This window comes from Telmatherina bonti, assembly GCF_933228915.1.
Source record: "Telmatherina bonti genome assembly, chromosome: 5".
NCBI lineage: Eukaryota > Metazoa > Chordata > Actinopteri > Atheriniformes > Telmatherinidae > Telmatherina > Telmatherina bonti.
The window spans coordinates 10,261,767-10,285,646 of record NC_136623.1 but is presented as its reverse complement, the minus strand read 5'-3'; the positions used below and the strand labels follow the sequence as shown (position 1 = coordinate 10,285,646).

Below are 23,880 nucleotides of genomic sequence, written 5' to 3'. Positions count from 1 at the left end.
AAAGAAGTGCAGAAAAACGTTGCAGTTTCATTAAAGTGCATACAAAATATATCTGTGTTTACCTAAAAACACACGAAAGCTTAAAATATTTTTAAAAGATATGAAATATTAACATTCATAAATGCAGATTTAGAGGAAAACCAAAGTCTTTCATGAAAGCATCAAACTGCACTGTAATGTAATGATCTCCCGACTGACCGGGCTTTGACATAAACGCCTGTTCAAAGCTGTCAGAGGTCTGCAGTCGGGACTGGAAAGTTCTAAACTCTGACGTCAATCTTTGTGGCAAAGTCACAAAAATACACTCACGTGGGAATTAAAGCAAAAGAAAGCATCTTTATGCAATCAGGAGTTCAGCCTTCATCCATCTGTCTGTTTATGATGCCACTTGGTCCAGTTCAGGGCCACGAGGAAGCCGGAGTCTATCCCAGCAGGCAAGTGGTTAGGTACACCCTGAACTGGTAACCAGTCCATCGCAGGAGCTTTTAGTGGTTTTCCATGAAATCCAAACTTCAGATGATCTCAGCTCACAATCCTCTTCGATGCCATCCACATCTGGACTACATGGACAGATGATCTGTGCTGAAGCTGAAGTCGAATCAACAGGTCGACAAACTCCTGAAAGCAAAGTGAAGAAACATGATGAATGTAGCTGTCGTCATTTACAGGGTGTGTATCTGCCTCACAGGACATTTACAGATGTTTTACCTTCAGTTTAAAAACATCTGCTGTTCTGTAGAAGACGGGACCTGAAACCTGGTTTGATGAAAAACAAATCTACGTAGGAAAGTTGATGCTGCAGAGATAAACATGTTCATTCTTTCCAGTTGTTTATGCACAGGAAGTCACAGCTTTAATAACACCACTAAAACACACCTTATCAATGCCTTTTGTTCACTTAGACTCAAGTGTCAATAACTGTAGAGAAGTAAAATCCAGTCTCTTTAAAAGTTATATTTCTGTGAACATGTGGATGTGCTTTGGTGTATAGTTTCAGTTAAATACAATAAAAGCTCAATTAGGCAGAGATTTATGCTTTTATATCTGGATGAGGGAACAAATTTTACTATTGCAAAGAAGAAAGAAGTTGTGAATCCATTTATTCTCAGGTAAAATAATAAAAATAGACATGTGGACTGTGACACAACCTGATCAGTAACTACAGGAAGGTGTCATCAGTGATATGGTGCTACACTGCCCTCTTGTGGCCAAAATACAAACTACAACTTTATTTCCTCCCATGGAACAGCCAAGTCTGTTCAATATTTACTCTTATTTGACAAATGTTACATTAAACTCAGTACTTTTTGGTTTTCACATGAAATCAAATCAACTTTATTAGTTTCACACCTTTTTAAGCACAAATGCATCACAGAATGCTAAAACAATTAAACAAATACATAAAAGCAACTTACAAATAGGACTATTGTTCATAGCACTAAAAGCAGAAGTATTCATTTATTATCTGAACCGCTTCATCCAATCAAGGGTTGCTGGTAAAAAAATAAATAAATAAATATATATATATATATATATATATATATATATATATAATATACAGTATATGTGAATTAATAAAACCTTCAAGAATAATTTAAACAAAAAAAGCTTGTATGTCACTTCCTCCCAGTCCTGCGAGGAATATATCACCCTTCTTTGTACTCCATGAGGACGTTTGGAGAAACGTTTTGGCCAGAAGCAGATAAAATACTTAAATAACTGAGAAGGACTCAAATTTGTTGTTACTGTCATTCACAGCGAGTCTCCAGAGGACGTAAACATTGTGCTCCTTATCTTTAGTTCAGCAGCTTTGACTCCTAGAGATGTCCAGCATGTGTGTGGCGTTTAAAAGCAAATTAATTAATACCTCATTTAATCCCTGTGAGTCTCACAAGCCCTCTGTAGTATGCACACAGTGTGCAGTGGGCTGTCACACCGTTTCCTCTGCAGAGAAGGTCTGTGTGGAAAATCTGCACATTTTTTACCTGATACGCAGCAGATTTTCCTTTAGTGGTGAAAAGATTTTTACTTGTCTCTCAACTCTTGCGGTCTCCTGGTTATGACTGGGAGAACTTTTCTACTCAAACTGGCCTTTTGGCCCAAATCAAGACAGCCTGTTCTGCAGCACGAGGTTAGTTCAGCTGATGGTTTTATAAGAATTCCTCCAGAACTTTTTCTACATGCTTTCTAGAAGTTCAGCTCAGTAATACATATTCATGTCGCTGTTTCCGTTCATTTTAATCTAACAGCTGCAACAAAGAGACAACAATTTGCACGTATAAAATAAAAAGAAGGGAATGTTTCAGACCTGATCCACTTCTGGTCTGAGATCTTCTGCTCCACGTTGGTGACAGCTTGTGTTGGATCTTTCCCTCTTTAACATAGTTGTTGGATAAATGCACATCTATATGCAAGTATGTAAAAAGTCAACATGTTTTCAGCTTATCTTCAGAATTAGCTTGTTAACATCTGTGGTTGCCATGTAAACCACGATGGAGATGAGCACACAGTTTGGCTTAATGAAGCAAAACGGCTTCAGTGCTTCTCCTGTTCTACACATTAGTTTGGTGAAGAGAAGAGACGCTGAAGCAGAATTTTATTGTGTTCATACAAACAAATGAGGGTAGGTGGTGTGTGAGTCTGCAACAAGAACAGTGTTTGCTTTCTGCTTTTTAAAATTCCTGATTAGTGACTCATTATACTATTAAATTAGCTGATAAAATGCAGCCTGTCTGCAACAGGACTTTTAGATGAAGAACCACTGTGCACCGCTGTAATCTCACCACTTCCCAGCTTAGTTTTTTCAACGTAATCGTGAATTTCTATGTAAATATGAAACTATCTAACTGCACTTGCTGGTTGTCGTCCATAATAACAACTGTCGTCACCTTAAAGTTTTCAGTGACCAACTTACTTTTGCAAGTGAAGCTAAAACGCTTACAAGAAGCTGGAATTGTATAAATATGAGATAAGGCATCAGAGCATGAGATCCTGCATCCTTGCAACAGCATCCCTGTTGCTATAGAAACTAAGAAGCACAGCTTTCTGACTGTGCACCAAAGGCAGCGGAAGAGGAGAGGTGCTGTAGAGACTTTGATATTTTTCACTTTTCCCCATTTAGCTCGAAGCCTTGTTGTTGTTGGCTGTGCTGTCTGACCCCATCTGCAGCTGTAATCAGTCCTAAATGTGTTTCTAGCTGCTTGTGGAAGTAGCAAACGATGATTCCCACGTTAGACATTTTAGTTTAATGAGCCACTTGTCTCAGATCAGCGTCCATTTCTTCCTGCTGTGGCGTCCCAACCTTTCCCTTCCGCCTTCTGTGTTCCATCATCACGTTCACCCAACACATGCAGCATGTAAAGCTGTGGCGAGTTTGGTTGTAGGAGCGAACTTTGACTGTATTTCAGGAGTCGTTCTAACTCTGCTTTAATCTGTCCATGCAGCAAAAAGCCAAAGAGACCTCAGAGACAGAGGCAGCAGAACAACCGACTAAAACCTCTGACTCTCGCCTACGACGGGGACACGGACATGTAGTCCTCCGAGCTGCTTCTCCGAGCCCTTCACCTGTCAGAGACCCGCTTCATCACGCCATGCGGTGAGGGACACGGATGTTTGCAGCGTGAATGGACACGTCACGGAGCGGAGAAATTACAGGAAATCCTCTTAGCAGAGACACTGGTGGGGTTTAACCATTACAAGTCCAGCTCTGATCACTCCATTTTCTTTTTATACGTTTTATTTTTCCAGAGCCTTCATGACCTCCAGCGCCTTGTTTTGTTTACGCTTTCTTTTTTTTTTTTTTTTTTTTTTGCTCCTGACATGTCCCTCATGACGACCTGAGACACAGGAGAGGCTCTGTGCAGAAGACGAGCCAGCTCTCCTCCTGTCTGTGAACACGGCAGCAAAAACACGAAGAAAAAAAAAGCTCCAATTCTTCCCCCCACGCTTTTTCAGCTTGTCCCTGAAAATGCTGAGTAGCTCGAGGCTTTGGATGCTCTGACGGTTCGTACGTTGCCAAAAGTCACCGCAGGGAAGAGGAGGAGGAGGAGGAGGGAGGGAGGGGAAAATCTCCATCAAAAGGTTTGGATTCCTTTTTCTCAATCCTCAACTGGGTTTTTGACTCAAATCTCTTTTCCAGTCTTGAACAAAAGGGAGGCGTCTTTTCTCTATCTTTTTTTTGTTGTTGTTGTTGCCCTGATTTAGAGGCATACAGGCCTGTGTCTGTGGGATAAACTGATCCGTATGATGCTGGTGGACGAGAAGCCTGCAATCAGTGGTTGGTAGAAGCTACTGCCTGCCTGTTTGCCTCCGCCCTTGCTTTGTTTCAGGCCCTACATTGCACTATATTAGTGCAGCATGATATGCACACGTGACTTCTACCTTCTATTGCCATAAAACACTGCCTCTTCCACAGAAACAGAACCACGCAGGAAAAGGAGGGAAACGACAGCGACAGGATAACACAGTTAAAACGCGTCACACTCGACTAAAACAGCAGATGTGAATCTCAAGTAAATATATGTATAGATTTTATTTCTCACAACAGAGTTTTTTGGTTGTAGTAAAGTACTTTTACGTGGTTTGTAGACTTGGTCTGGTGTTATCGCTTCATTTCTGCCCAGATGCAATGAAGACAGCAGCAGGCGGCTTGTTTGGGTCGCCCGCCTGCTCCACAACTTTTCTTTATGGTTTACCTGCAACAACACACACCCTGGAGACATTCAAGTTTTACATTAACAAAAAGGAGATATATTGAAGCCATTCATGTCAAGCAAATGTGATTTCTGCCTTACTTACAACAACTAACAGTCCTGTTTGTAGTACTTGAACGGGCAAACACACGTTACAGCACACACAGATGAGAAAAAAAAAGAAAAACAAGTGAGTTTTCTTTTATTTTGAGGTCATGTAGAGGAAATGTAATCAGTCCATACAACTCTCTGGTGTAGTTACAGTATCTTAGGTGCTCAGTCGCGCTACATGGAGATGAAATATATATTAAAAAAAAAAAAAAATAGCTGTATAAATGACCTATACAATATGTTAACGATAAGAGAACATGCTTCTGCTGAGTTCAGTGTAAAAGCAAACTGGTGTGGAGAATGTTTACTTCTTCTTTTTTTTTTTTTTTTTGTGGGATTTGTAAATAACAGCAATTTTTTTTATTTTTGGGGGGCAAAAAAACTAGACAAAAAGTATGTGTACATTTATTTTGTATTGCACAGAAAATGTTAGTTTGAATATTTCCAAGTGGGTGTATGATATTGCTGATTGTTGTTATCATGATGCAAGTTGTATGTTGTGATGAGACAAAAAATCAAAAAAAACAAACGGGGTAAAAAAAAAAAAAAGAAAAGAAAAAGAAGCAGAAAAAGACGAAGAAGAGTTGGCCGTTTTGTACAGGTTGTTTATATGTATGGAAAGAATTCTTGAAAATAAATGCAGACAGTTGTAAACACATGAATATACGGTGGTGGGTTCTTCTTTTCTTTCTTTTTTTTTTTTTTTACACATTTCTTCCTGAAGAGGACGCCGTCCTGTGGCCTATTGTAGTTCCTGTAGTTTCTGCATCTCTGCTTGGTGCCAATGATTTGACCTTCCTAAACATTAAAGACACAAGCCATGGGAAAATGGTAAGAAAAGTTAATTTCTTTAGCAAAATATAAATAAATTATCTGACTGTGTAAGGGATAATGCCTGACGAGGTGTCCATTATCAGAAACTAATGGTCAACGCGGGGGCTTGAAACGTCCTCCATCAATTTTTGATAACGGAAACCTCGGAGGACATTATCCCACTTGTACGTGGTCACTCACAAAGAAAATAATATAAGACCAATTACTAATGTTGTTTTGGCTGTTAAAATCATGTTTTTCACAAGAAAGGGCAGAGCGGACTATTTAATGTCTTTTGTTGTGTCGTTTCCAAGGTAACCAGCTTTGAGAGCACCTGCAGCGTCCGGCGTGTGTGTGTGTGTGTGTGTGTGTGTGTGTGTGTGTGTGTGTGTGCGCGCACGGCGCGCCGTCAGGTAATCAAGTCTGAAAGATAAGTGTTGAACGGAAGTGCTGTCCCCCTCCTCTTAACGGATTACAGTGAAAATATGATTATTTTCTGCCTGAAATGCATATTTCTTCACAATATGAAGGAAATCGGGGAGGATGTTTATCGTGTTTGTGATGTCTGACGTTGTCAGTCCAGATATTCTTTCTGCCCGTTTGTCGCTAACATTTCTGTTGCCACGGTTACCAACTGCTGTTTGAGCCAGCGCACTGATTTAGAACTATTGGGCTATTTGATGGCACTTTTTTTAACTGGTGTCTAATATTACTTTTTAAACGACAACCTGCAGCCAATCAGAATTGAGTATTCACCCAGACCACGGTATAAATGTAGATATTTACCATTTCTGTTTCCGCTTTCTTTTCAGGGTCAGAAGACAAGAACCAGGTTGTGTTCAACAGGATTTTGAGCAAAGTTTTAAACCCAAAAAGTGTTGCTAAAAGTCTCCGAAACTAAAATCCTGTGTGTCACGCTGGGCTCTTGTGGGGTTTAATACACAAACAACTCTTCCACGTCTTCCCACGTGGTCATTTAAAGAAAGACTCACTGCATCAGTTGGAGTTGAATAAGTTGTCCAAACTGAAAGACAATTACCCAATAGGAGTCTTTTAAGTTTCCCTGCTGCAACGCACCTGATTCAGACAAAGCCTAATAATGAGCTCTGCACGTCTGCCGTTTCCCTGCTGGTATGAGTCAGATGTGCTGCGCCGGGACCCTGATCTAACATCTGTCTACCAGGTTGTTTTATACTTTTGATGTTTTTCTTGATGCTTTTGAAAGTTAAGATTTGCATCTAAAGTGACGCCAAATTTAATGATTTCAATTCAATTTATTTTATTTAAAAGGGACAATGCCAGTTAATGAACGTCATGTACAGTTTGCAGACGTAAACAAGCCAGATTAAAGCCATAGGCTAATTTCCATCTGTTGTTGTAACAGATGTTCCCTAAAATTACAAAATAAAACATTGTAAAAGCTGCTTATTCCATTATTACAAAAGTCATTACATTGGGGGTCACGTGATGGCGGCGAGCTGAGAACAGCGTTTTAGTGGAGGCTCCGTACCACTTGGTTACATTTTTCTTAATATCCTGACAGTCTGCTCGGCAACCACCCGAATTTGTAGCAGATACTACGGGCTATGTCCGTAGAATCATTCTAGCCTCAGTCTTTTGACAGCATGGGAAAACCAAGGAAACCAAAAGACAAAAATGATGCGTCCTCGGGGAACAACGACTCGCACCAAGATGGCGCAGGGCTGTCTAGCCCTGATGTTAACGAAGCTACCGTTGACCTGGACCCAGCCATGGCTAAGGCCTTTGAGGCTATGACGGCTAACATAATAAAAGTGATCGATGATAAGCTGGGCCCATTGTCTACAACGGTACGCCAGCACACTGAAGATATTAAAGCCGCAAATACGCGGCTTGATGAGGCTGAAGCTAGGATACTAGCCTCCGAAGACATGATTGCGGCCTATGAATCCAGAATTGGACAACTGGAGAAGGAAGTCCGTTTATTATCTGAAAAGGCTGACATGGCAGAAAACTACAGCAGACGTCTCAATGTCCGACTTTTGGGTATGGCTGAGGGCTTGGAGACGAATCAGGCGGTTCATTTTTTGGAGTCATGGTTACCTCAGTTTCTTAAGATACCCACTTACACGGGGCGTATTCGGCTGGAGCGCGCACACCGGGTACCTGGGTCACAGCTGTCCGCCGCTGGTAACAAACCTCGGCGGTTGCTGCTACGCTTCCATGCATTTCAAGACAAGCAGCGGGTGATGGAGGCGGCGCGCAGGGCCAGCCAAGGTGACGCTTTCGCTTACAACGGGTCCCGACTTTTCTTCTATAATGACTTCTCTACCTCCGTCGTGAAGAAGCGTAAGGCCTTTGATCCAGTTAAACGCCAGCTACGGGACCAGGGAATATCCTACGGGTTATTTTACCCAGCCACTCTGCAGGTTTCTTGCAATGGTGCAAAGAAGAAGTACACATCTCCTGATGAGGTCCTCGCCTTTCTACACCTCACTCACTTCTGACTAACGCAAGTACTAATACGTGATCTGTATTGTCTGAGGTACTGGTTGCTGATCACGACTGTCAATAGTTTCTTTTCCTTGTAACGCCAAGTGGCGCAATTGCTGCTTATTTGACGGTGTGTCTATGCTCTGGTTGAGAATAGTAGAATATGAGAGAGTTGTCCCTTTGTTTTTAGGGAAAGACCCCATTTTTTTTTTATTTTGGCTTTGTGTTTCTGTTCTGTTTAACTGTTCTAGTTCTTTTTCTTTGTTCGTTGCTCAGGTCAAGAGTATTTGTTAAGGCCTTATAGCTGATTATTCTCTGCATGTAAATTTCTATTTCTTTTACACGACGTTAGCATCTACATTTGTACAATTTTCTTTTCTTTTTCTGTCATTATAAGGTCCAACGTAAATATTAAATTTTGTTCTTGAATTGTGAGAGGCTTACAAAAACCTGCTAAGAGGGCTGCAATTTATTCTTTTCTAAAGAGAGAGATTTCTATTGCATTTCTTCAGGAAACCCATTATGAAAACAAAGATTTGACTAAACTCCATAAGAGCTGGGCCGGTCAAGTTTTTGCAACTTCTTATTCTTCATATGCCAGAGGGGTGGCAATCTTGATTAACAAAAAAGTCCCTTTCACTGCTACAGAATCTATTGTAGATCCTTCAGGAAGCTTTGTCAGGGTCTCAGGTACACTCTTTGATCAGACTGTTTCACTCTTAAATATATACCGTCCACCCGGATATTCGCCCGATTTTTTGTCAAGTGTTTTCACAGTTTGCAAATTTGGCCTCTGATCACTTGTTTGTCGGGGGTGATTTTAATTGTATTCTCGACCCCTCTATTGATAAACGTCCAGCCCATGGCTTATGTATGTATGGAGTTTACATTCTTCTCTCCTCCACATAAAAGTTACTCCAGACTTGATTACTTTTTTGTTCCTTCCACTAATATAGCCCACGTTCTCTCTTGCTCTATCGGCAACATTATACTCTCTCTCATGCCCCTGTATTTATGGTTTACAATTTTACCAATAATGCTTCCCTGTCCAAATTTTGGAGATTTCCCCCCTTTCTTCTTAAAGTTGACACTTTTATTTCTTACTTAAAATCTGAATTGAAGATTTTTCTGTGCATTAATTCTGTTTCTGCTAAAAATCCTTCTATGGGAAACTTGTAAGTCCTATTGCAGGGGGCTGGTTATTTCCTATATGGCATCTAAGAAAAGACATAGAACAGAACATATTAAGCATCTTCAATCTAGCTTAGCTGATCTTGAACAGAAACATATATCTACACCCAATCCTGAATTGCTTACAGAAATTTCAGCTGCCAGAGCAGCTTTAAATACTCTTCTAATTCAGAAAGCAGAATACTCACTTAAATTTGCTAAACAAAAACTTTACGAATCCGGAGATAAACCTGGTAAATACCTTTCAAATCTTGTGAAGAAGCGATCGGCTGCTCATACTATAGTTTCTATTGTGGGTTTAGATGGTTCCAGGTATTTAGATACGAAATCTATTAATGCTGAGTTTGCAAAATTTTATTCAGTTTTGTATAAGTCGGAGCAGCCTCCTAATGCCATAGATCCCATGCATTCTTTTTTTTCAGACATTACACTTCCAGAGATTACAGAAACCCAGAAACTGAGTCATAATGCTCCAATCACCAGGGAGGAGGCTCTCCTAGCATTGAAGTCTATGCCATCTGGGAAGGTCCCAGGGCCGGACGGGTTTGGGTATGACTTTTAAAAAGTGTGACACTATTATAGACCCCATGCTTGCCATGCTGGATCATTAATTTACCTTAGGTGTCCTCCCTCCCTCTTTAAGGGAAGCAAATATCTCTCTTATTCTAAAAAAAGGGAAAAGACCCCAAAAAATGTGCATCCTATAGACCAATTGCTTAATTCAGACCAAAAACTACTTTCTAAAATACTGGCTTTAAGATTAGAAAAAATACTCCCCGATGTCATTTGCAATGATCAGACCGGTTTTATAAAGGGTCGGCACTCTAGTGACAATATGAGACGCCTAAATATTATTCAGTTACTTCATGACTCCAGGGGCCTAGGTTTAGTGGTTTCTCTTGATGCTGACAAAGCGTTTGACCGCGTAGAGTGGTCATATTTATTCTATGTTCTGGCTAGATTTGGCTTTGGTGACACCTTTCTCAAGTGGATTCAGATTCTCTATAGTTCACCGCCTCTGTCATTACTAACGGATTTAGATCTGATCATTTCCCTCTTTTCCGAGGGAACCGGCAGGGTGACCCTTTAAGTCCTCTGCTCTTCAATCTTGCCATTGAGCCATTAGCTCAAGCAATCAGACAGAATAAATTAATATCAGGAATTTTGGGGAATGACAGAGAACATAAGTTTTCATTGTATGCGGATGATGTACTAATTTTTATGTCTAATCCTCAATCCTCAGTTTTGAATTTGGTCCGTACTATTGCTCTATTCAGTGAGTTCTCTGGCTATAGAATTAATTTCTCAAAATCGGAGGCCATGCCGCTTGGGTCCTTGGTGTCAATTCCTGAGCTGCCTATACCATTTCCGTTTCGTTGGTCACCATCTGGATTTGTTTACTTGGGCATATTTATAGCACCCTGTTTTGATTCTTTATATAAAGCTAACTATCCACCTCTCCTGGATGCCATAAAGTCAGATTTAGATCGGTGGACTCCTCTGCCTATGTCTTGGCTAGGTAGAGTTGGTCTTGTCAAAATGTGTATCTTGCCCAGGTTGCTTTACCCTATCCAGATGATACCGGTTTTATTAACAAATAAAGTGATCAAGCTGCTTGAAGGGTGGCTGAGTTCTTTTACATGGAGTAAAAGAAAACCTAGATTGAAAATGTCTAAACTTCAAAGACCTTGATCTGATGGGGGATATGCCCAACTTCAGACATTATCAGTTAGCGGTGCACCTGCGTGTAATAACTCAGTGGTTCCAGAATGATAATACGTCGACATGGTTTGACATTGAAACAAACCAGTGTAGTTGCCCTCTTTGGAACCTCCTTTTTGTGAATAGTTCTGTCAAAGAAATTTGCAGAAATCCTATCTCTTTAAATACCGTTAAGGCTTGGAAAATGGTACGTAAACTGGAGGCATGTCATAACCGTACTTCTCCTCTCACTCCAATTGTAGATAATCCAGACTTTCTGCCTGGCTGCAAGGACCATGGCTTTAAACTTTGGTCAGGGAAAGGTATTAAAAAATTAGGAGACTTATTTGAAAATCACACGCTGATGTCTTTTATACAGGCACAACAAAAATTTGGGTTACAGAAAACAGATTTTTTCAGATATCTACAACTTAGGCATTTTATTATTCAAGATACAACATTAACAAACACTGATTTAACTGCGGTAGAAAATACAATTTGCTCTCAGGGTAAACGTTCCATTCCTATATTTCATAAAGCTATAGTTTCTAATATTCCCCCTGCCTCTGTGTCTGTGAAATTAGCATGGGAAAATGATTTGGGCATTTTGATAAAGCCTGAGGTGTGGCAAGAAGTATGGGAAAAGGCTGCGAGAATTTCCGTTTGTAACCGGACCATGGCAGCTCAGTTTAGGATATTACATCGGATACATCTCAAAAATAAGATGGATCCAAAGTTTTCTCCATTGTGTTGGAAATGCAAAGCTGAAGTTGGTGACTATTTACATTGTATGTGGTCATGTGTAAAAATACAACATTACTGGTCTAGTGTGGTCAAGGATTTGTATTTTATCTTTAATATTACCATACCCTTGGATCCCAGATATCTTCTTCTTGGCCTCCTGGACCCATGTATCCAACCCAAGCACAAACGACTGTTTAATTTGTTAACTTTCACTGCCAGAAAGAACATTTTGCATTTCTGGATTAACGACTCCGCTCCGACAAAAAAATCATGGCATAATATCACAATGGAATGTATCCCTAATGAGTACATCACGTGTATGCTTCACACCTCTACGGACACTTTCTACTCCACCTGGGACCCATATCTGAGATTTATTGGTCCAAACTTAGCATCCCATGTGCTGAAAGGATTTCCCTCTCATTAACTATGTATGTCTTTTGTTTGTTTCTTCAGCTGTATATATGCTGACATCTCTTCTTTTTGTTTTTACGTTTATTTGCTCATACTTTCTATACATATTCTCTCATTAGCCTCGCCTGAGCAATTGTGTTGTTTTTTTTGTTTTTTTTGGGGTTTTTTTTTGTATGTTCATAATCCAATAAAATGGGGGGAAAAAAACATAGTAAATACAACTTTGTAGTAAATACAGAATAAAGGTTTATGGACAGCAAAAGTTGTTTAATTTGTAAATAAAGTGCTAAAAGATGGAAGAAAAAAAAAAGTCATTACATTAGTTAATACACCCAACACACGTGTCTGAGTACAACCAGAACAAAGTGCAGTCAACATAAGTAACATTCAAAATAGCAGTGTTTCAGGGTGGAGTACAAAATGCACGTATCCTGAGTTTCTGCCAGCCAAGAAAGCGTTCAGCTTATTGTCTATTTCATACTAAGGGGCTATAATAATAATTATCGAAGTATACAGGGGAATAAGTTATAATAATTATCTGTTACATACTAGTGGACTAAAATAGTAAATATCGAAATATATAAGTGAGTTTATAATGACCATTTAAATGAAGTTTGGTAAAAGACAAAAACTCTAAAACCAGAACTTCACATCACTTCCTCCTGTAAAGGAAGAGTCTTACAGGCAGCGTGCACGTGGTCACCTGTCTGTTTGTATCTCAAACAACTCATGAAGTGAGAAAACCGTCGCTGGACATTTTTAATGTGGAGGTTTTGCACACTTACTGAAAACATGTATTCATGCAGATTGAGGGGAACATTTTCTGTGGATGTGGAGGAGTTTGTCTGAAAAGAGGAAATCTGCAAACTGGCAGAGTGGGAGTTTAAAGGATGAGAGCGTTTCCTGGACACGGAGCCAACGATGTTATCGGCCTTCTTTACTGGATCTGATGATAAGTCATGATATCACAACCTCTGCTGCTTTTATCAGTCAGTTCAAGCAAACTAAATGGTATTAAACCACTTTCTCCTGAATGCAGGGCAACAACGGACGATATGTTTACTAAGAGTTTACATGTGTGAGTATCCAGAGGAATACTTTTGTCCTGTATGACTTTTTATTAATTATTATTAATGAGACCGGTGGTTCTGGAACTTTTTAAGCAGCAACATACGGTGATGTTGCAACTAAACCCCCCAATCCTGCAGAAGTCCTCTAAATGTAATCACCTTCTCTATAAATAACAAGGGTAAAGTTGTTTTTGTGGATTTTCTTCACCACTGTGATAAGACACCTACATGCCCAAAATCAGCTTCTGGTGCAGAGATGAAGCCAAATTCAGATTTTCAATAGAAAATGTTTACAGACTCTGTTGTTTATGTGCTAAAATGCTACAAAATCAAGGCTGTAGTTTCAGGTTTCTCTCTAATCTGGTGGTTTAATGTTGATAGCCCTGGTAAAAATCCCACATTTATTGGATTAATGTTGACCCCCTGGTTTTAAAACCAGTGATAAAGCCTAAATAGAGGACGTGATTCAGACATTTCCAGCCCTGACGTTTAGCAGAGAAAAGCTGCTGTTCAGTGCAGAGCTGCAGCCGGCTGCCACTAGATGTCAGCCCTTCATGATGTCAACAGAAAAGTTGCTCCTCAAAAATCAATAATGTGAACCTCCCTCTCTGCTCCCACTTTCTCCATTCAGTCTGTTTCTCTCTCCATCCTCGCTCCCTCCCTCCCGTATAAAGCATCCCTCCACTCTGACACTCAGACGTGCAAACACCTCTGTTCTCACCACGGCGTCTGTTTCCAGCAGACCTCCGGCCCTTCCTGAATGAGCCTGAGAAGACTCCTCTCGCCTCCGGACCGCCACCTCCTCTCCTCCTTTCAGCTCAAGTTTGGTAGCTGATAACGGCTCAGTCAGTCAGTAAGCAGGACTTTCTTTATTTCCTTTTTTTTTATTTTGTTTTGTTTTGGGGCTGAAATGAACAAATCAAGGATGGCTGACATGAGGGGAGACGCTCCACAAAGAGGCATGAAGACCACATGTCTGTGGCTCGCCGCTGCACTGCTGTCACTCATCTCTCTGGTGAGTTAAATGTCATTTTGATTTGACCTTTTTTGTATTTGCACATGGTTTTATATCTGCAGATTCCTGTGAGCGACGTTTTCACTCTTCTAGCAGCAGGAATGCTCATCGACAAATTCCTCCTAAATCAAGGATCTCGGGGTGTAAAAACAAGCAGAAATGTCTCATTTCAACATCATGTCTGATCTTGGGAAAAATGTCTCCTTCTATTTATTGTCCATTTTTCTCCATGTTACAGAAAAATTGATGTTTTTAAGTTTATTTCTCAGTATTTTCCTGAAGTGACCAATGTTTCCAAACCTGCATCGGCTGGGTTTTCCTCCCTTCAGCATCATCCATTCGCTTCTTTCCATCTCTCCCATTTACAGATGTGCTCCGGCAAAAAGTACATCTGACAGGACGGAGGAGAACAGCCTGAGCCCCATTATGACAAATACAGCGCAATGCTCGCAAACTCAATGCCTTGACAGTTTGTGACAACCCAATTCCTTTAATCCCCGAAGAGACAGTAACCCCTCACCCGCTGATAAATCTGTCAACAAAGTAATCAAAGCAGAGCAGGAGCCACTCCCCTCCCACAAAAAAAATTCCATAAACTTAATCCCTACAAACTTGACTGGTCTTAAAAAGCTCCTGTGGTGTTATCTGTGTTTAATTTGCATAGTGATGGAAAGAAGTCAATTACTATTAATTATTCTCTACAACTTAATACCCATTATCGAATTGAATTCACCGTCTTGAAAACCATAAACTCAATTTCACAGCTGACTAAGCGCACTAATCATTCCACCCCCCCCCCCACCCCACCCCCCCCCCCCCACCCCCGCTCCTTCCTTTCCTTGTTTTTTTTTTTTTTTTTATTCTACTTTATGGTGCTCGTCCTGCGTCGAAGGAAAACAACGATTCTTTGATGAGCATCATATGTTGTCCCTGTGTCTCGCAGCACGCTGTGGAGACAAACACTCATGGTTGTATCGGTGCCCTACAATGGCATCGTGGACGTGGGAGCACATCTCACAGCATCACTTGACGGGAGTGGGTTTTTTTTTTTCTGTTTTTTTTCCAGACTGAGCTGCCAAATTGCTTCGCTATGCTTTAATGGGATGATCATAATTGTTTCGTACTTGGTGCATCCTAAGCTTTCGCCTGCAGCTCCTTTAACAGATTGACAGACCCATGGGAACCTCACAAACTTATTTTGGCCGCCTTTGAACCAAGTCGTGTGTGAAATAATATGATTATGCATTTTTCCTCTGGGTAAGTTGGGAAACTGGTGGCTAGGTTCCCCCCTCTCCTTCCTCCTCCTCCTCCTCCTTCTTTCCTCCAAACTGCCCCCCCCCCCTCCTTTCTCCCTCCTGCTTTTTATGTCCCGCAGTCTGTCCGGGTACGGTATTTATCCTCCTCAGAAGTCATGGTGGTAATTGTGCCCTGGCCTCTAAAAGCAGTGCGGTGGTGATACGTCTCCGTTCCATCCACAGCTGCCTGTGATATCTTGACACACTTTGTGATTTGTCATCATCTCTGAGCCCCCCCCCCTCAGGTAACACTTTCATATCACTTGGGAAGTCCATTCCTAAACTCTTGGTGGGAGTCAAACGCCCCCAGCTGATCCATTAGCAGGACGACAGGGGACCTGACAAGGCGAGACGAGCTAAACTCACTGTAGATGACTATGACGACAACCGTGTCCCATGTGCCCAGTTCTAAAATCCTCTGGAAGACGCCTCTTTAACTGCCTCCATGTCTCACCGAGCTTTATGGAAGACAACATTTCATAAAGCAATAAACAGCGTCTGCTTGGAGTCTGACGATGGGAGCGTTTGGGATTCAGAGCATCTACAAGTCATGAATTAGATTAAACTAAGCTGAAACTCTGAGGTGGAGCCAGAGGCCAGAGCGGCTGAGAAGTCACAGGTTTGATCCCCACAACAAGCAAACATCCTTAAGCCACACTTTTAAGCTTCTCTGGCTGAGAGCGTCGCTAGAAAACTTCTTTTTTTTTTTTTAAACTGTTAAAAGGGAAGCAGCTGTGTTCATTTTCTCAGTCTGGAAGCCAAATGCTGAACGCGCAGCCCAAATCTCCCATCAGCCTGGCTGCTCTTCATTCTGTTAAACCGGGACTGTGGCACCCATAACCCACCCCCCAACCATCACACACACACACACACACACACACACACACACACACACACACACACACACACACACACACAGCAGGATCCAGGTAAATGAAAACTGACATACACTTTCATTCTCCTACACAAGGTTTTGTGTAGAAACCCACCGCAGAGTCATCTGGCGCTTCTATTAAAGGTGGAATTTGTTGGCTGTTCGAGGGTCCGGCCCATAGAATATCCTCCCAGCTCCCAAGGGAAGCCGCAAGGAGGTGGGGGGGTTGTTTATCTTCCTGTTTCATAGAGCGGATGCCTGTGCCTTATCACAGCCTCACCAAGAGTAGATAGCATTTAAGTTTGTCCAACAGCCCGGCTGTATGCCGCATCTGGCAATCTGAGAGTCGTTACCTAAAGGACTCGTGCACGGCGATGCTGTTCGCTCTTATCTTGTTGAGGGATTCTGCCTCGTAAGCTGAAGCTGGGAATAATATTAACAGGCATTTAAATGAGTTTTTTGGGGAGGGGTGCGTAACAAACTGCAGGTGGAAAACCTGGCAAATGAAAAGAAATAAAAAGCTGCAGAAGTGTTCAGATATCTTTGAATTGTAATGCAGTTTAATAGACGGTATTTTTCACAAATTCATTTTCTGTCCTGCTGCACTTCAACACCAGAGTGTTGATAAGACTTTGTTTACAGGATGTTGTTGTGTTTTATTTTGTTGTTAGCTCGTAGCAGTGGAGAAAAGTCCAGCAACATGACGCTTCTGTCTGAATTATGGGACATATGGAGGCAACACAATACAAAACAACTCCTCTAACTTGATTAAAATTCGTCACAAAATCATTTTAAATAAGTTTTGTGTGAAATATTGTCAAAACAGAATGTTTTAGATTGATCGTTACTGGTTTCTGTTGGTTTCTGTACAAACTAAAATGAGGATAATCAGAGTAAAATGACATTTTAAAGTAAATTAACAGGAAATATTCTGCATTTCCAGCAGCAGGCCGGTGTGTGTGAGATAATAAACCAGTGTGTGTGTTTGTTCTCGGTAATGAAGAGCCTTGCCAGCCAGTGCGACAGTGCGACTCACTGATGTGTTTTTTAATAGTTTGTGGACAACAATGAAGCTCTGTGGCGCAGAGGAACGAGATAAATGAGACGAGGCTTGTTAGTGGGATCATCTCTCTGCCGCTTCTGGTGTTTTAATAAGATGCTGACAGGAAGAATATCCCCAGACTTATCCTGGAAGAAAACCGCTAATAGACAGTCACCGTGTGCAGGGATGAACAGGCAATAGTTACCTGACTAAAACAGCGACACAACGCAGGTTTTAGAGTCTTTCCCTTCTGGATGATTCATGTGAATCTGATGCATCCACGTCTTTTCACCACTTCTGACCCACTGCTAGTGTTCGTAGCCTTTTAAAGCCAAAAACCTACATTTGTAAAGGTTTTGCATTATTTATTTCTCATATAAACATAAACTATTATGTGTCCTGTTGGAAAATGACAGAATATACTGTACTGTATGAGATACTCATCTATATTTCTACTCATATGTTCCTACTTTTATTCCAAATATTGTCACAATCGCCAAGTATAGAGTCAGAATTCATCAGAACTGATGATGATACCTTTAAAATGCAACTATTCAAAGTAAGTTTGGCTTTAACATTGAACTGATTATCAAAACGCTGCAAATTAATTAAGATTTAACGGATCAATCCACTTCTGATCTTGGAAAAAGTGAAATAAAATCCATCTGAAATAAATTTTAACAGAAATGCTTGTTGGTTTAGAGCTGCAGAATATCTGTGTGACATGATGTTGGCGATTATTTAATAGCATCCTTTGCTGTTATTTAGTGAATTATTGAATATTCGAATCTTTTCTGGTCTTTCAGAAATGGATGAGTTTTTTCTCATCATAAATCAAATCAAATAAAACTTTATTTGTATAGCGCTTTTCATGTTTAAAAACAATACAAAAGACTTTACATAATAAAACAATTTACATCAAAATAGACAAAACACACACACACACACACATACGCCCATCGTCCCGTTTCACCCACCCACACCCACCCTCACCCATGCCCTGGGGTGATTGATTTGATTTGATTTACAAGTCAAACGAAACAGTTTGGGAACTCCTGTTTTATTGTAGTGCAGCTGAAACTATTAAAAAAGGCAACCAAGTGCAGGATTACTTCCACCTTTAGCCATGGATGGTGGTGTTTGTCCTCGTCTCATATTCAGTAAAGTGCACTATTGACAAACCAATATCTGTATAAGCCCAGAGTTATCAAAGTGTGACTGTTGACCTTTACGCGCCATGTTTGTTGTTCCTTCCCTCCAGTTTCTCGCTCCCCTCTCCGCAGTATCTTTTTCAGGCACATTCGAGCCCTCACCACACACTCCCTTTGTGCCTGGTTCATGTGTTTCTGTTTTTTTTTTCAGCCGAGCAGAAGTGAATCTTGGCCCTGTGAGTGTTGGTGCAGTCAGTCGGGGTGTTCCGGATGTAAACGTTGCTTTAGTCAGGACTGCCTCTGATCTGCCTAATCTCCCCGGGCTGGATTACAGGTTGGGCTCTAATCCGTGAAGTGGGGGTCTCTGTCAATGTGCCTGCGAGTGCTCTAATCCAGAAACTGTCAGGTGCTTTAGATGAAAGCTAATTGCATGTCACAGTTTGGGAACCAAACATAACACTTGTGACAAAAGAGTGCAGCTTTCACAACAGGGAATTAGGTCTGATGATGACTGGGCACACACTTCACATGCGTGCTGTAAAATTTGATCATCTTGGAGGAGAACGGTGGTGAAATCCTCTCCAGAAACTGGATTCAAGTGACATTGTGTGTTTAAAAAGTCATCCGGAGAGCGAAGTTGCAGGAGATCAGGGGGGTTTTTGTAAAGAAATGACTTATATAAAGTGAATTTATTACATAAAGTGATAAATATCCTTCCAGGATTTGTATTGTTAAGAGAAATATTCATTCACCACAAAATGTTGCATCTAGAAAAACAGCATTCACACCATTAGGCTGACAGGCATTTAAACCAGCGCAAAGCTGTTTCCTAATATCCCTTGATCTGGTTTCGGGACTCCACTGAGACTGAAACCCAGTTACAGAGAGGCATGAGTAATTATTGCGCTTCCAAAATGATATTTCATTTGATGATTAGAGACTAGCGCCTTTTAACAACTCAGAATAGAAACAGTCATGAGAAACAGATGAGCTCCACCATTTGGATTACCAGACAAAGAGCATTTGGAGACGATGTATTCATTTAGGAATCAGTCTAAAATAAATTAAACTGGCTCAGGATCAGTTTTCCTTGTCGATATTTGACCTTGCAATGATGTTTATGTTCCATCAGCAACTATAAAGTCAGAAAAACCTTAAATTTGAACCTTTATTACATTATTTAAACCCTGAGATATCTGTAAACCCGCGAGAGAAGACTCCACTTTAATGTCATAATCAGCTTTAAAGCTCCCTGGCTGACAGTCTATAACGTACCATTTCCCTGAACTTTTACATCCTAAGGAGCTTTATGTTTGACCATAATGGTGCTAATAAATCCTGAACAGGACGTCTCCTTCTTCCTCACGCTCGCTTTTGTCTTTTTATGATCCATCCTCAGCGAAGCAACATGACAGACTTTTGTTTCCAGCAGTGAAAGACAAAAGAAGGCGTTCATTAATATAGTTTAAGTGCCCCACTGCGAGCGGAAGCTGCTGAAATTCATGCTCCTCTTCATCTTGTCACTGCAAACATTTTGCTCTCAGGGTTTTGAAGATTTCCTTTTATCCTTAATGATAAAAAAAAAAAAAGAAAAGAGAAAGCAAGCGGCTGCGATGGTCTGGCCATGTCCAATCCCTCTGTGGATGCAGAACGCTTTGATTTGACAACTCGCTTCGTGAATGTTCAGGTGATTCGAGGAGGCAGAGATCACAGCGCCACAAACGGTTTGCTCTCCGCTGTTCATTCGTCACTGAGGCCGGTTCAAAACAACTGGAGGCCATCTTTCTGAGGTGCTCCACTCCGTCGTGCACAAAATGAAGGCTCGCTTCAGAGGACCAGAACTCTCGCCGCAGTTTGCCGCGGCGAGGGCGTCGCACAAGCTCTGACCTACAGCGCTTCAATGTCATTCAGTGAACTTTCTGAGAGAGAAGACCTTATTTTCAGGGCATCGATCGCAGGGTGAAAGTACAATATGTAAACGCTTCGACCAGATAGATCTGCTGTCACGTTGCTCGGCCGCCATTTGGGCATCAATGTCACGGGCCTCGGCGGGGTGCGCGGGAAATCTCCCCTCTCTCATCGGCGGGATTGTTAGAGGAGAGGCCGAATGAGCCATCAATCATCCGTTCAGGGCACATTCGGCAGGTAATAGTCTGATGTTGGATCACGTCTGCAGCCAAGACGCTCGTCATTCATCTCCACACGCGTGTCAGAAATACCCTTAATCTTGATTAGGACGTTTCACACGTTGATAGTTAGAGTTAAAACCTTTTGTTTCAGGTGGAGGGAAGCACAAAAAAAAACCCACCAAAAGTGTTAAAATCCAGAACAAACAAGAGAAAATGTGGAAGGTTGGTCGCTCTGCAGAGGACTCACTCAAAGCCTTGCAACCATTTTTTCTGGATGACATCAATCTCAGGTGAACGTTTGAGACCAACCGTGACGCATCTCTGATGTTTTTCACCATCTGATGTCCACACGTCTCGCTGTCTGCCGGGCTGAACGAGGACGATTCTCACTCCTGGACTCAAACCGAGCCTCGGCAATGGAAGCAATTTGCAGGGTTTGAAAATGTACGTAAATCCTTGGGAGACTGCTGTGCTCCTTTAGTGGATTAACCCTCTGAGCCCAAGGCGCTTTCTGGGTGTTTTTCTTTTTGCACCCGTTACAATTTTTTACCCACTGTAGGCACACTTATTGCAAGATGAGGTCCCGAAGTAACAGCAGCTGCTGTTGCACTGAGCACTACAGGCTTGTTTTTTATGTTTTACTTTTAAGCAGCATCTCACTTCAGTAAACACATTTTCCTTGGTATTTAAAAATAAATAAATGAAAAGGGAGTCTATATGAAAATCTCATAATGTGTTTTATTTTTTTATTTCTTTTTATTTAATATAAGAAATGCCTTTAAGAATGACTGGAAGGTTTTGGGATTCAGGCCTCTCATCATTTTTTATATTTGCGACATGATTTTGCTGATATTATCTGCGAGGAGTTGAGCTGGATGTGATCTGGTGTTTAAACCAGAAGCTGTTGCGTCTTGTTACAAATAACAGGTAAAAAAATAAATAGGCTGAAGTTTGGAGACAAAATCGTCTTTGCAAGAGTAAAATTAGACGAGTTTTTAATTAAAATAGTGCGATTGGATCAGGTTTAATCGGGGACTACAGGAGGCTTTTATTGTCATTGTTAAAATAATTACCCCCAGGTTAATCATGTCTGAATGTATTATTTGCTGCTCTGGACAGAAAAATTTACATTCCTAGCAACCGTTAAACAGCATTTCTCTGAATCCAATTTAAATGAACATAAACTCAGTGGTGTTGACACATTTCATCACATGCATTTCATCCTCGCGCTTTCCTTCCAGGCGTTTGGATTACTGGTAGTATGGTGCGTGGCGAGCACGGCGACCTGCTGCAACTTTGGATTTAGATTTCTTATTATGAAGCTTTTTCTCCATTTAGTAGATACAAAGACTGTTTAGTGCTGTTAAATGTTACACACTGGACTTCCAGCTGCAAACGTTAACACGATCATTGTGTTTCCTCAGGCTGCTGGCGCCGATTCACTGAATCCAGGAGCTTCGGATCTGAGACAAAGCTCCAAATCTAAGGTGAAGACTTACTGGACTGAAAGCAGCAAAGCTGTGTCCATCAGCCGTCTGCTGTTGCAAACCCTCTATGGCAAGGAGAACTTCACCTCGCTGGATCTGAGCTACGACGAGGCGGACCCATACTCCAAGCAGGAGCAGTGGAAATGGCTTTACAACACTTCGGCGCCTCGAGACCCTCGATCGAGGACGAAAAGAAGGCCCATCGTGAAGACTGGGAAGTTTAAGAAGATGTTCGGTTGGGGCGATTTCCACTCCAACATCAAGACGGTGAAGCTCAACCTCCTCATCACTGGTAAAATCGTGGATCACGGCAACGGCACCTTCAGCGTCTACTTCCGGCACAACTCCACCGGCCAGGGCAACGTTTCCGTGGGGTTGGTTCCTCCAACGAAGGCCGTGGAGTTCCAGGTCCACCAGCAGCACCACCAGTTCCACCAGCAGCAGCAGCAGCTGCAGACAGCCCTGGAGACCAAGGACACCAAGCTGTTCAACTGCAGGGTGGAGTACGAGAAGGTGGAGAAGGGCACCAGGAACTCGCTGTGTGCCCACGACCCGTCACAGAGCTGCCCGCAGGAGCAGACCCAGAGCCACGTGTCCTGGCTGTGCTCCAAACCCTTCAAAGTCATCTGCATCTTCATCACCTTCTACAGCACCGACTACAAGCTGGTGCAGAAGGTTTGTCCGGACTACAACTACCACAGCGACACCCCCTACCTTCCCACCGGGTGATCGCGCTACGCGAGTGGGCGAGGAGGCAGAAAAAAGACACGGGGCTGTCGGGTCGCGAGCTGATTATTGGAGTCGAGACTTGTCCGACTTGAGATATCGACAGGCAAATATTACAACTCACATATCCTTGTCACAAGACCGATATTCCTGCAACGAGCAGAGCCAGCCCAAGGTCATCATGAGAGCATTTAGGGAAGCATTTGTAGGCTCGCAATACTCGTATTATATGCATAGCTGCTTACATGAAAAAGGAAATTCTCAAGCCAACTGTGAAAATATGCTGATTGTATTTATGTAAATATGAAGGATTCCAGACAAAGACCAGAAAAACAATTTTATTAATGTTTTCTCCTGCTAATTTACTTGTTTACGTTGATGGTGTGCTTCCGTCTCGATCATGCTTTCCGTCTTCTTCAGTCAGTCTCTGGTAATCTCTGCAAACACATAAATGTCAATGCAAAATAAGAAGACTCTGTCAGTATGCATTAGAGGGCATAATGGAAAAAGCAAACATGTTCTGAGTGGTGTTGTTTTCTGCCGTGTGATTGTTAGAGTGAATATACCTCCCTGATATTGTTGTTGGAATCTCATCCATGTTCATGCATGAACTGAATGTGGTAAACATCTAAATAACCTCCATTTATATTTTGATGTTGCTGCAGCTGTCACAAGTAATCTTCATCAAGCCGCAGCTGTTACAGGAGACAAAAAGAGAAAAATCAGAACTTCTATTTTAATTTCTGTGTTGTGTGTTGTGTGCTTGAAGGCCCGTGCACGGTGAATGACACCAACGGAGAGCTCCCTTCAGATCAAACTCTATGTCGTCTAAAATAAATAAAAGTTGCAGAAGACACGCCAGATGACAGAGATGCGGAGGATCATTTGCTTTTCTGCGCTTTAAAAATAATCAAGCTTAACTTTTCTCTAAATCTGCTCTTTCTACTCGCATGC

General features: G+C 41.6%; 2 protein-coding genes across 2 annotated transcripts in view; both read left to right on the top strand.

Moving 5' to 3' along the window:
• thsd7ab (thrombospondin, type I, domain containing 7Ab) overlaps nt 1-3,534 on the top strand; it is a gene marked incomplete at both ends in the record, with an annotated part of 244,564 nt that extends 241,030 nt beyond the window's left edge. The window contains one exon of the mRNA XM_079240505.1: nt 3,444-3,534. Coding sequence (XP_079096631.1) covers nt 3,444-3,534 — 91 coding nt within the window. The remainder of the gene's footprint in view (nt 1-3,443) is intronic.
• A 10,556-nt stretch (nt 3,535-14,090) lies between these two features.
• Nucleotides 14,091-23,292, top strand: LOC306756610 (neurexophilin-1). Its single transcript, XM_079241412.1, has 2 exons — nt 14,091-14,222; nt 22,138-23,292. The coding sequence occupies exons 1-2, from the start codon at nt 14,118-14,120 to the stop codon at nt 22,927-22,929; spliced, it is 897 nt and encodes a 298-aa protein (XP_079097538.1). The 5' UTR covers nt 14,091-14,117; the 3' UTR covers nt 22,930-23,292.
• Nucleotides 23,293-23,880: the final 588 nt, after the last annotated feature.

Excerpts from the sequence above, each read along its gene's own strand:
- LOC306756610 (XM_079241412.1), top strand. The coding sequence starts at position 14,118 with ATGAACAAATCAAGGATGGCTGACATGAGGGGAGACGCTCCACAAAGA. Across the intron at positions 14,223-22,137 it reads TGCTGTCACTCATCTCTCTG|GCTGCTGGCGCCGATTCACT; the intron begins GTGAGTTAAATG and ends GTGTTTCCTCAG.